Source organism: Ailuropoda melanoleuca, chromosome 9, assembly GCF_002007445.2.
Source record: "Ailuropoda melanoleuca isolate Jingjing chromosome 9, ASM200744v2, whole genome shotgun sequence".
Taxonomy (NCBI): domain Eukaryota; kingdom Metazoa; phylum Chordata; class Mammalia; order Carnivora; family Ursidae; genus Ailuropoda; species Ailuropoda melanoleuca.
This window is the reverse complement of record NC_048226.1, coordinates 29,198,967-29,211,273: the sequence shown is the minus strand read 5'-3', so window position 1 is coordinate 29,211,273 and position 12,307 is coordinate 29,198,967. Positions and strand designations below refer to the sequence as shown.

The 12,307-nt window shown below is 37.6% G+C and overlaps 1 protein-coding gene across 3 annotated transcripts in view; it reads right to left on the bottom strand.

Moving 5' to 3' along the window:
* The window catches only part of SIN3A (SIN3 transcription regulator family member A), a 68,135-nt gene that overhangs the window by 42,742 nt on the left and 13,086 nt on the right, over positions 1–12,307 (bottom strand). For all 3 annotated transcript variants that reach the window (XM_019805829.2, XM_034668016.1, XM_002925129.4), the window contains exons 2-3: positions 5,547–5,768; positions 1,583–1,759 (exon numbers count right to left, since the gene is read on the bottom strand). In XM_019805829.2, the coding sequence (XP_019661388.1) occupies positions 1,583–1,759; positions 5,547–5,735 (366 nt within the window). In that variant the 5' untranslated portion in view covers positions 5,736–5,768. The remainder of the gene's footprint in view (positions 1–1,582; positions 1,760–5,546; positions 5,769–12,307) is intronic.

Here is a 12,307-nt window from a genome sequence, read left to right as displayed (position 1 = left end):
CTCACTCTATAGCCCCAACTCCAGAACCCTTTCTTGCTTCCTTGACAGTTTTTGTAAAACAGACGAAGCACATCTGTATACTTATACCCAAGTGAGGGAGAGGAACAAAACAGGTGCTGTGCTTTGATAGGACTGGCTGAAAAAGCCTACAGAAATATACATTTTTGTTAGTTTAACAGCAAGTTTAGAAGCTCTTTGGCATCATTAAGATATTAAATAACTGCTGAATAAAGTATTAATATGGAATGAAATCATACCAAACCAACTTAAAAAAAAATATTTTCAGGACTTTGTGAAGTGCTAAGTTCATGGCAATAATACAGTCTGGTATGCAGCCATCACTCTATGAGCAGACAGGCAAAATGTATTAAGAAAAACATCAATATAGCTTAAACAAATTTTCCCAAAGACAGAGCCCAGAGTGGTTTCAGGCCCAAATAATTTGTATTCTCTTTAAAGACTATGCTTAAGTATAGCCAACTCTTTTTGTTTTTAAAAGTACAGTCAACTCTTAAGTACTTATTATAGACAAAATAAATTTTACAAAATCCCTCTATATAGCTTAGCTTTGGTATTCTTTATATTTAGGTAGTATTTAATTTCCTTAGGCCAAAATTAAACAAGTTCCTGAGAACCCAAACCAATGCAGGCAGGGATCAGGGAGAACTAGATTACGTATCAAGGAAAACAGAAGGCTGAAATGTTTGCTACACATGGATGTGTCCCTCAAGGGTATACTGTTCACTCCTATCTGGAACTATTTAATTAGGCTGATAGGACCAAATGAAGACCCAACATCCCATTTCTTTATAGTACTTTAATTTGTATTTCTTGCACTTGATTTTAGATTTCGTATAAATGTAAAATTAGAAAAACTGAAATCTGGAACACTTACTGTAACAATCACTTATTCTGAAAAGTAACACTCAAGTAAGCAGAGAGGGTTAGCTGGGAACACAAGCTCCACTTCTCCACAGATGCCTCATGAATTTCAAAAGCACTGCAAACCTACAGCACATACTCAGCAGAACAGATGAAAACACTGACACTTCATTCACAATTATAGTCCTCCCCAATCTTTATAAAGGTTCCCAAAAAGGGAGCATGTGTTTTACTAAGGATGGACTTGAAGATGCCAGCCCATTCAGCTATTTATAAGCACGGATAAAAAGATTAAATCATAAGGTAATACTGGACCCAGTTACTGTACAGGACCGTAGCCAACCATGTGTACACTCAATAAAACCTTCTGCTATGTTAAGAACTAGGAGTTCAAAAGGAGATATCCAAAAAAATGGACTTTGTTTATTTTGAATGAAAACTGTCCCTCTATCCTGACACATTTGAGTACCATGCATTCATACATTCCAAAAACATTTCTTGAATGTAACTCTCTGGATCAGGCACTGATGGTAAGATGGGAAATCTAAGTAGGTTTCAAAACAAAAACAAAGTAAAACTCTTCGTGATTCAATCCCTAGTGTAGCATGTTAAAAGTTATAATGCCACTACTAATAGGCTAAAGCCGATGCTTCCTGCTGAGAGAAAACTTTTTAAAGGAAGAAGAGGAGCTGAATATCACCTTAAGCCTCTGAAACTGCTGCTGTCCCTGCACTGGTGCAACTGGTGGGGTGGGATGAGCATGACTCTGGACCACCTGGCCTCCATGGGGCTGCACAGCTGCTGGGTGATGATGACTGCTATGAACCGCTGCGATGGTAGGCCCGTGACTGCCAGAGCTCTGCGGCACTGCTGAAACCTGGGGTGGACAAAATGCAGACAAGAAACTTCAAGGTTTCTGCAATCTTCCCTAGATGCATCTAAAAGACATACATGCGTATCTTTGCACGCACAAAGAGAATTACAGATCTTCCTTGACTTACGATGGGGTTACGTCCCGATAAACCCATTTTAGGCTGAAAACATCCTAAGTCGAAAATGCATTTAATACAGCTCCCTATCGAACATCGTAAGTCACCCTAGCGTACCTTAAATGTGCTCAGAACACTTACAGTAGCCACAGTTGGGCAAAATCATCTCTCACAAAGCCTATTTTATAAGAAAGTGTTGAATATCTCTTGTAATATGCTGACTACTATACTAAAAGAGAAAAACAGAATGGAACGGCATAAGGGTATCAGTTGTTTACCCTTGTGATCGTGTGGCTGACCAGGAGCTGAGGCTGCCACTCCCAGCATCAGAGGAGAGTATAGTACTTCCTATTGCTAGCCTGAGAAAAGGCCCAGATTCAAAATTCCACGTATGGTTTCTACTGTGTATCACTTTTGCATTATCATAAAGTTGAAAAACTGGAAGTCCAACTATCCTAAGTCGGGGGCCATCGGTTATTAGAAACCCAAATTTCCCACAAAAGGGAACTGGTGAAATAAATTATAGCTCACCCATACTACAACAGAATTCTCTGCCACTATTAAAAATTATATGGCTCAATACTTCTCAAACTATCTATGGCAAAGGACCCTTTCTTCCCTTAAATTCCAATCCATCGTGGGCCACTACTTTTATAAAATATGATAAAAATGAATAACTAGAGAAGCGAAACAAAAAATACATTAAGCCCTTAATTTCCATTCCAACACTTTACAGATATATTACATTACTACGTCCAAATTGCTCCAAGTTTCTTTCTAAACACTCTCAGTTTCTATACACATGTCATTATAGACCAATAAGAAAGTATACACATCAGTCATCTGTGGACCACACTTTGAATAGCACTGATAGAGATGTATATATTTTAACATTATAAAATGTTCATAATCTGTAAGCTGAATGTATTCATGTGTTGCATATGGATTTAAACTTTTAAATATTTTTTTAGAAAGCACATTACAAAGCAGTATCTATAAATCAATAAAAAGATTTTAAACCTTAGATGACATATATATAGTAAAATGTTTGCATTTTATCTTGTGGTGGTGGAATTAGAGAAGATTTTTATTTTGCTTTGTTTATTTTGCTTATCCTTATTTTCTACTTCTATCCCTATCTGTTTATGTTGCTTATCCTTATTTGCTAAACAAAACTTTCTTCCAAATTGTTAGTGGTTTGCCTTCAAACATAATTATTTCCTATTCTTTCTCTCATCCTCTTATAAGCTTAGAGTGAAATGAAGCACAAGCTCCTTTCCTTCCATTTCTATTGCAAAAAATGCTACATGAAGTTTCCAAAGCTTTATTTTCCTATTTCAGAACTGTTAATCACCACAGACAACTAAGGACAATATCCTTGATTTGCATGTCTCTAAAATAAGGAGTCTAAAATAAGGAGACTATACAACATGAGACTTAATCTAAACAATGGAAGTTGTATGCTACACCGTAAGAGAGGATTAATTTTTTTTTCAAGTCCCCACAAATTTATAAAGATTCTCCTGGACAGAGGGGAGGGTGGAAATAGACAACTACTTACAAATCCGCACAAACAACAGTTACACATTAGGAGTAAAAAGAAACTATTTAGACAATTCTGAAAGCGCTAATATATCTCTAGCAAGAAGAGTTATTATTCTGAGCTGCTATTTTCCAACATGCATGTTTTGAACAGTTTTTTAAAAGACTTAATTGGAGCTTATAAATACTTGAGATGACTGGTTTTATGTGAGCACATTATAGTTTCTAATATATGAACAGATGCAACTATCCCAAGTATAGGAAACAGTCATCAATCTGTTCAGATAAAAGTAATCACCCAAGGAAAACAAGCAGCCTTTCTTTCTTCCAAGATCTTAAAGATTCGATTTGCAGCAGTCAGTCCTCTGACTGTGGCCCTCAGACCACAGTGGTCAGTCCTTCTTCCAAGATCTTAAAGATTCGATTTGCAGCAGTCAGTCCTCTGACTGTGGCCCTCAGACCCATAGGAGGGCATGGTACTACTTCAAGGGGGACTCCTGAGAAAGAATGACACCTAAGGAATCACCATCTCCTACTTCACCTGGATTTCCCTCCTTTGTCTTCTTATAATAAATTCTGAGAAATTTATGGAGTTATGGAATTACTAGGTCAAAAAGTAAAGAATCTGCCACAACTGTCAAACTGCTCTAAAGAAAGTTCACACCAATTTATTTTCCCAGTACCAGCCGTAACTTTTCAAAAGTCATTAACAAGTTGGGTTGAAGAAGGCCTCTCCAGACTTGTTAAATAAATTATGATTCAGACTGACCCAGAGTGGAATATTATAAATGCAGTGATTTCTTAAAAATTACTTAGATCTATACATATGTATTCAAGTGGGAAGTTGTCCACTATATATTAAGTGAAAAGAGCAAATAGCAAAACAGTATATACTGTATCATTCAAATTACATAAAAAGAGAAGTGTATCTAAACAGGTAGGCAGGTGAATATAGATACCCAGGAAATCACGAGTAGCTCTAAGTCTGAAGGGTCAGAGAAAGAAGTCATCTTGGATCATTTTTCAAAAAAAAAACCATGGTGATATTTACTTTCATAATTAAAAAGGCCAAAAAACAAATGTCTTCCATTTCTACAAAACAGAGTAAAGAGACAAGAGATGAAAGGTCAGCAATGGTCAGGACATGGAATGATAGAGTATACAATGCTGGCGGAAATATAAATTGGTACAACTCTGAAAGACAATCTGACACTACCTGCTAAAGCTGAAGTCACGCTCACCCTATGACCCAGCAAGCCCTCTCCTAGATACCCGAAAAACTCTTCCTCGTGTGCCCTCAAACCTGCCGAGTGGGCTGCAAGAAGATAAGGAGTTTGCACCAGAATGTAAACCAACTACTTCACTAATAAGCACACTATTTAATTCAGCTGCCTTTGTCTCCCCATGGCAAGACTTTTTTGATTCAAAAAGAAGTAGCACATTGATTTAAATTCTGGTGCACTTATCTTGTCATGGATTGCCACTGTGAGCACCACTGCACCAGGAGAAACAGTCACACAGCACCTTTACAACAGTAAAAATCTGGTAACAGCCTGAGAGTACAGCAAAAGAAAAATGGATAAGTAAATGGGATATATTAATATAACTCATAAAAAGAGTGTAAATGACTCAATTATTTACACACAAAAATATGGGTAAAAGTCTTGGGAACCACTAATGAACAACAGTGAGTTAAAGAAAAAAATATAAGGGTTCCTGGCTGGCTCAGTGGGTAGAGCATGTGACTCTTGATCTCAGGGTTGTAAGTTTGAGCCCCAAGTTCGATATGGAGATTACTTAAAAATAAAATCTTTAAGGGGCACCTGGCCAGCTCAGTCAGTGGAGCGCGCAATTCTTGATCTCGGGGTTGTGAGTCTGAGCCCCACACTGCGTGTAGAGATTACTTAAAAACATTTAAAAAAATAGAAATAATTAAAAAATAATAAAAAATTAAAAACCTGGGTGGTGAGTACACAAGTATACATTGTTTTTATTATTTGTTATATCTTACTTACAGATTGCCCATAAATATAATTTTGTATCTAACTGGATGATTAATATAATTTTTTTTAATTGGACAAAATCATCGATGCTCCCCTGTTACACCTAGTCCCTTGCTGGGCTCCAGCTTACCTGATAGCTGGGTGTCACGGAGTACTGAATTCCCGTAGCTGACTGCATGGTCTCGGACACTGCTTCATACACAGGAGGGGCAGGGGCAAGCACCCGGTGCTGGTGAGGAAAAGCCTCTGTGCTACCAGGGATCCGACGCTGCTGGGCCGCATACACCGGTGACTCCTGGTCATCCAAACGTCGCTTCATTCTGCGCTCATGCTCAGGGATGCACCACAAAACCTGCAGAGACCAAATGCATCGACATGCAAACCAGTTAACACTCCAATGTTATGTATACAACTTAGGACCAGTCACCCAAATTTACTATATGCTCAACTCCCAAAACAACTATTTACTTCATCCTGGAGATGACTGCTGGCTAGTTTAAGTGCATGCTTGCACACACAGCCCCCAGAGTGGACAGCGTAACATAACTCAAAGACAGATGTTTAAGTAATAACACAGTCTGAATTAACTTGGGACTACAGAGTTGAAAAATAACCTTCAATTTAAAAACACAAAAATACACCTTTCTTTTCTTTATTCTCTAGTTCTCCTCAAATGCCATCATTTCTAACATCAGTGACATATGCACATGCTACAAAAACACTGAAGTGCTGCTTTCTAACTCCTCTCAAAACCTAGTACTATAATTGTGGTCTAATTTTTAAAATATCAATTGTTCCAACAATTAAATGGTATCTTAAAGAGCAGTAGGCCAGGAGTAAGAGGACAATGGCTCTAGACTTGCCAATTTAAGGAGCTATGTACATTTCAACAACTTCCTCATTCCCTGTAGTTTGTTTCTCCAACTATAAAATGAAATGGTTGGAAAAGATCATTTTTAGATTACTTCTGACTCTAACATTCCTTAACACTAAGGAGATTCCAGAATCTCTTATTAATAATATTCCTCTGTGGAGGGACAGACACTTTATTTCCTGCAGGATGCAAAAAGTCTAGTAATATTCCAGCTAGGAATCCAGTCTGGTCTTTTCAGGGCTTTTCCAACATCCAAAGCTTCTTCAAGGTAGGGTTCTTTACAACTTTATTTTCATTCCCCACAGTCCTACCACATCACACACTCAAATAATGACCATGCAGAAAGGAAAGAGTAAGAGTAATAGTTAATATAATAATAGCATATAATGAACCCCAAGCACCATTCTACACATTTTACAAATATTATTATAATCCCCACAACAACCCTATAAGCAAGGTGCTGTTATTCTCTATTTTGTAAATGAGGGAACTGAAATATAAGGATTAGGTAAACTGTCCAAGGCTGCATAGCTAATAGGCAAAGCTGGAATATCAATCCACCAATCTACCTCCAGAGCCTGAATTCTTAACCACCTCAGTATCCCCCCTACCTTTCACAGAATAAGAAACAAAGGAAGAAGAGTCCCTTTACTTATTTAAGGCACACATGCATTGAGCAACTTCGGCTTTCTTTAACCTCTCCCACACTTAGCTCATTCATCCTTTCAGCCTCAACCCAACAAAGCGGGATGGCTTTGGCAGCATTCACTCTTTCAATTAGCAAAAATTCAGGAAGCAGTTATGAAGGTGGCAGGTGTCCTATAAAAGTTTAAAAACTACTTGGGAAGACCATATACAGACTCACTAGTAATCAAATAAATACAGAGGAAAATGATACTTACCTCCAAAGCAATAGGCAAAAATTAAATGAGAAGGATGATATTGAGTGTGGGTGAGGGTACAGGAAAATACTACTGGCAGAAATTTTAATTGCCATAGCTATGTGGTTGGCAACTTGTGGTATCCATTAAATTTTTAAATTTAAAATGGGCATACCCTTTCACTTAGCAATTCTACTTCTAGGTGCCTATCCTGAACATTGGCCAAGTATATTTACTGCAGCAAAGTATGAAAAATCTAAATGTCTATCAATAACTGAATGAACTTGATACATCTATATTGGGAAAACTATGTAGCAATTAGAAAGACTGGGGTTCCTCTATAAAGAAAGCCCTCCAAAACATACTATTAAGTGAAAAGAACAAGCTACAGAATATACACAGTGTGATTTCAACACCCACACATAATGTACTAAGATTTGTGCATCTCATTGTAAATTTTGAATCAGAAGGAAAAAGCTATAAACAAATACTGACTCTAGATAAGGATTCGAGTGCTCAAGTACTTAGGTGAAAGGATATTAATGTTTGTATTTACTTTGAAATACATCGAGAAAATAAGTTTGGATTAATAGATGGAGGAATAGATACATGACAAAACAAGTACTATAAAAATGGTAATGTAAAATCTAGTGTGTATATGGGTGTTCACTATAAAATTTTATCAACTTTGCTGTGTATTTGAAATTGTTCTTAATAAAATGTTGGGCGGAAAGGCTAACGATACAAACCAACTCATGAGTGATACAACTAAGTACTAAAAATCCGGTAAGGAGTAGAAATGTGTACACTGGGAAAAACTCTACAGAGAAGGTAAATGTTTGGTTATATCTTGAAAATTAGGAATGAATTAGAGCATGGGGATACACAGGATGAGATTAAAATATTACAGTAACTTTGGACTTACGGGTGTAACAAGCCATTTACAGTCTTTGCCAATTCATTTACTCCACAAATAATTCCCAAGATTCTACACATGCCAGATGTGCTTTATGCAGGGGACCAGTACTGAATAGGACAGATTTCCTGCCCCACAACAAAGTCTTCCAAACATGACTGCTGTAAGTCAATGCGCTCCTCCCAAGAGTCCTGTCAGATGGGCACACCCAGAATGCTATTTAGAGGGAAAGTGATACTCCACAAAAATTAAGTGACTCGTTCAGGGTCACATGGCAAGGAGCTAGACTCTTGCTCCTTGGAATGCACGACCAATCTGGAGAAGAAATACTGGACAGGCAATAGTATCCTCCTTGCAGAGAAGTACAATGAAATTCCAGACTATAAAGTATTCGGAGCCACAAGAGTTAGACGCAAAGCTACCTTCAAGCCCTGCTTCAGCTGACATGATTTTCATTTGCCACTATGGTTTCCAACTGTTTCAGATTTGGAGCTTACACTGTTATCAGAACTCTAGTCTATGAAGACAGAATTTAAACAAGGAAAAAAAAGCACTTTGAGGGATAGAAACTACTGAAGAAGGACTAATGTGAACAAACAATGGCAGCAGAACACTAAAAAGTCATCTGGCCAAGTGTTACAATAAAAAGTGGGAATATCTCCAAATGATCATGCAAAGAAGTCAAAATTCCCAAATAAAGCAAGCAGAGCAGGATAATTCTGATGTCGCAAGGCAGTCTTCTGGAATAGTGTGGAACAACTGACAAGCTACTGTGTCACATTTCAGACAAATTTTAGAAGAGCAGAAGTAAAAGCTAACCCTTTCAGAACGATAAATATAAAAACCAATTTTCTAGTTCTACAACCTAAAATGTCTTTCATTACAGTAAAAAGTTGGCCTCTTAGAAATCCAGGCAGTTCTCCATTCTTATTAAAATTCAAATGGAAAATCCAACTTTAAAGAATCTTATCTTTTCACTTAGATTAAATTTTACACATTAGGGGCACCTGGGTGGCTTAGTCGGTTAAGCATCCAACTCTTGATTTCAGCTCAGGTCCTGATCTCAGGGATGTGAGATCAACCCCTGCCTTATTTATTTATAAAAATAAGTAATAAATAACAAATAAATAAATATCATAAATTGGCTAAATAGAGACAACAGAATTAATTTAGTCAAGATAAGCTCATAGTAAGAGAGTGTATGGAACAAACTAAACTGTCCTATCCTGGAGACTTTTAAGTATTCAACTTTCTTTTTGAAATGCATTTATTTTATGGCTGACCCTTCATAGTGCCTCTTAATCTTGTACTGTTATCCTGAATTAGAGACATTTTTAAGTTCCCTTGTTTATGTAATAAAAAAAATCCTCCGAAATTATTCTCTTATTAGTGGTCAGCATCACATAAAATCATATTAAAATGTGTCCTGGTCAGTTTACATCAATAAATACTGTGGAAAAATGGAAAGATCCTCTTCAAAAGCAAATAAATTTTTATTAAAGCATATAGTGAAATTTAATTATGTACTTCAATCCAGTGCAATTGCCTACCATAGTCAACCTCAAAACCTGTCCAAAAATCCACTTTTGGAGGGGCACCTGGGTGGCGAAGTCAAGTAAGCATCCAAATCTTGGTTTCAGCTCAGGTCCTGATCTCAGGGTTGTGAGATCAAGCCCTGTATCAGGCTCTGTGCTCAGCCCAGAGTCTGCTTAAGAATCTCTCTCCTTCTCCCTCTGCCCCTCCCCCTATGTGCTCTCTCTCTCTCTCTCTCTCTCTCTCACACACACACACACACACACACTCTCTCTCTCTCTCTCTCTCAGATAAATAAAAATAAATCTTAAAAAAAAAATCCACTTCTGGATTTAAATCTGCTAGAAAAGGAAAAGTATCCCAGAATAAATGAAAAGGGCAATCTATTTAGATTTTCCATTTTACACAGAATAATAGGTCAACAAAATTAACAACCCATTCTTCTTAAAACACAAGATCTAATACCCAAGCTTCCCTGAATCAGTTTTACATTCTTCTAATGAGGTGGGCCTCAACCAGGAGAGTTTCCCCACACACCTCCCCCACCCCCTGCAGCACATTTGTCAATGTCAGAAGCCATTTTTTGGTTGTCACAGTTAGGGGACAGTAGTGAGACTGGCATCTCATGAATTCCCAAACATCCTAAACTGCACAGGATAACCCTCCACAACAAAGAATTACTTGGCCAAAATATAATAGTGCCAGGTTGAGAAACCTAGATCTAATTCAATGCTAACTCCATTTGGTACATACCTTCTGTGAGCTTTGGTGGGATTATATCATACTGTAGTATGATAACAATTTTTACCAAGGTAGCTCAGAACAGTCATCTTGGTTGTTCAAAATATATCACTGCTTTCTTTATGACATGTGATTTACCTTGAACCCTTGGTATATCAGAAAACTTACCATTTACCATTTGGGTGAAAAACTTGATTAGAAACTTTAGTAAGAATTTAAATAGCAGGGGCACCTAGAAGCACCCAGGTGGCTCAGTTGACTGGGCGTTGGACTCCGGATATCCCCTCAGGTCATGATCATCTGGTCGCGGGATCAAGCCTCCCACTGGGCTCCAAGCCCCGTGGAGTCAGCTTGGGTATCTCCGGCCCCCACCCCCACCCCCACCCAAGTGCCTGCGCACATACTGTCTCTCTCTCTAAATTAAATAAATAAATCTTAAAAAAAAAGAAAAAGGGCCCCTGGGTGGCTCATTTGGTTAAGTGGCTAACTCTTGATTTCAGCTGGCATCATGATCTCAGGGTTGTGGGACTGAGACCCAGGTTGGGCTCCACACTCAGCAGGGAGCCTGCATGAGATTCTCCTTCAACCTCTCTGTTGGCTCCTCCCCCCCCCAAAATAAAAATAAATAAATTTCCTAAAAAAGAATTTAAATAGCAAATCCTTATTTTTATTTCCTATTTTCCTGGTTTTGAAGATATAAATACCCAAAACAGGCAATATCCTTTAAAATGCAACTGAATAGTCACCAACTATCACACATGGAGTTGGAACACAGCCCTTCTGTAAATTTTGATTTCAGATACATCTCTAGTAAAGTTCTAGCTTATCATCACTTTGGGATTTTTTTTCTTTTTTTGAATCACCACACACAGTACCTTGAAAATTTAATACTTAATTTTATTGGCAAGGAGAATCATCTTCTTCCCTCCATAACTGCTGGCATTCTCAGTTTTAGGCTAATAAACGCTAATTAAAATGATCGATCCAACTTTTTTTTTTTTTTCATTTCTATACCCTGTTTCCTTCCAATCCCCTCCGTACACTGCCTTTAGCATGGTCCACTCACAAGTCAGTTTTGGTACATAAATATCCTAGAAGATGAAAGAATACAATCGTATACCCTTTTAGCAAATTGGAATGGTTTTGACTCATGTTGAAACACTTCATTCTGAAGTCCGTCCTGCTAACAACTACCTGGATGAGGATATCACTATTTCTTATCCGCCCCTCAAACATACATGGTACATGCATTAAGTTCTTCATTCTGAGAAAATTCATCATATTGTCATCTAAAGACTACACAATCTGTGAACTGGCTCATAGTCAATTTTACCATCATCACCCCAGTCTAGCCTGCTGCTGTCTGCTGAACCTCTTTTGTCCACTAGCTCCTCTGGTAGCTCTTTTGTCCACTAGCTCCTCTGGTAGCTGTGAGCTAGCTCCTCTGGTAGCTTCCTCTGTTAGTTTTCTTCTCTTTGCCATTATAGGAGACAAAAAAATTAAGAATTACCAAATATGTTTCCTGAAAGCTTAAAAAAGTTGTAAAAATAGTATAAATATGGTCATACACCTTTCACCCAGACTCCCCAGATGCTAATGTCTTACAGATTTTTAAGATGGTATCCCCCAACTTCTTGTACGCTGTCTGGGAAGATGCTGTAATGCTTCAGGCAAAGCAGTAAGAAAACTAAAGTGTAATAGTGATGATTTATTTTACCACTGCATTATCCTTCTAGGCAATGCCATCATTCTTCCCTTTTCTTATTATTTTAGTCTTTTTTAGCATAATTGGGAATAACTGATGAGCAATGATGAAATAATTCCTAGGATGATGAAACACCAAAATGTTTCAAGCTATAGGAAAACCAAGATCATTAAGATCCCAAAATATAGTTCAGATGTATAAATGGTAATAGCTAAAATGAGTTTATGCCATTAAAAAGAAA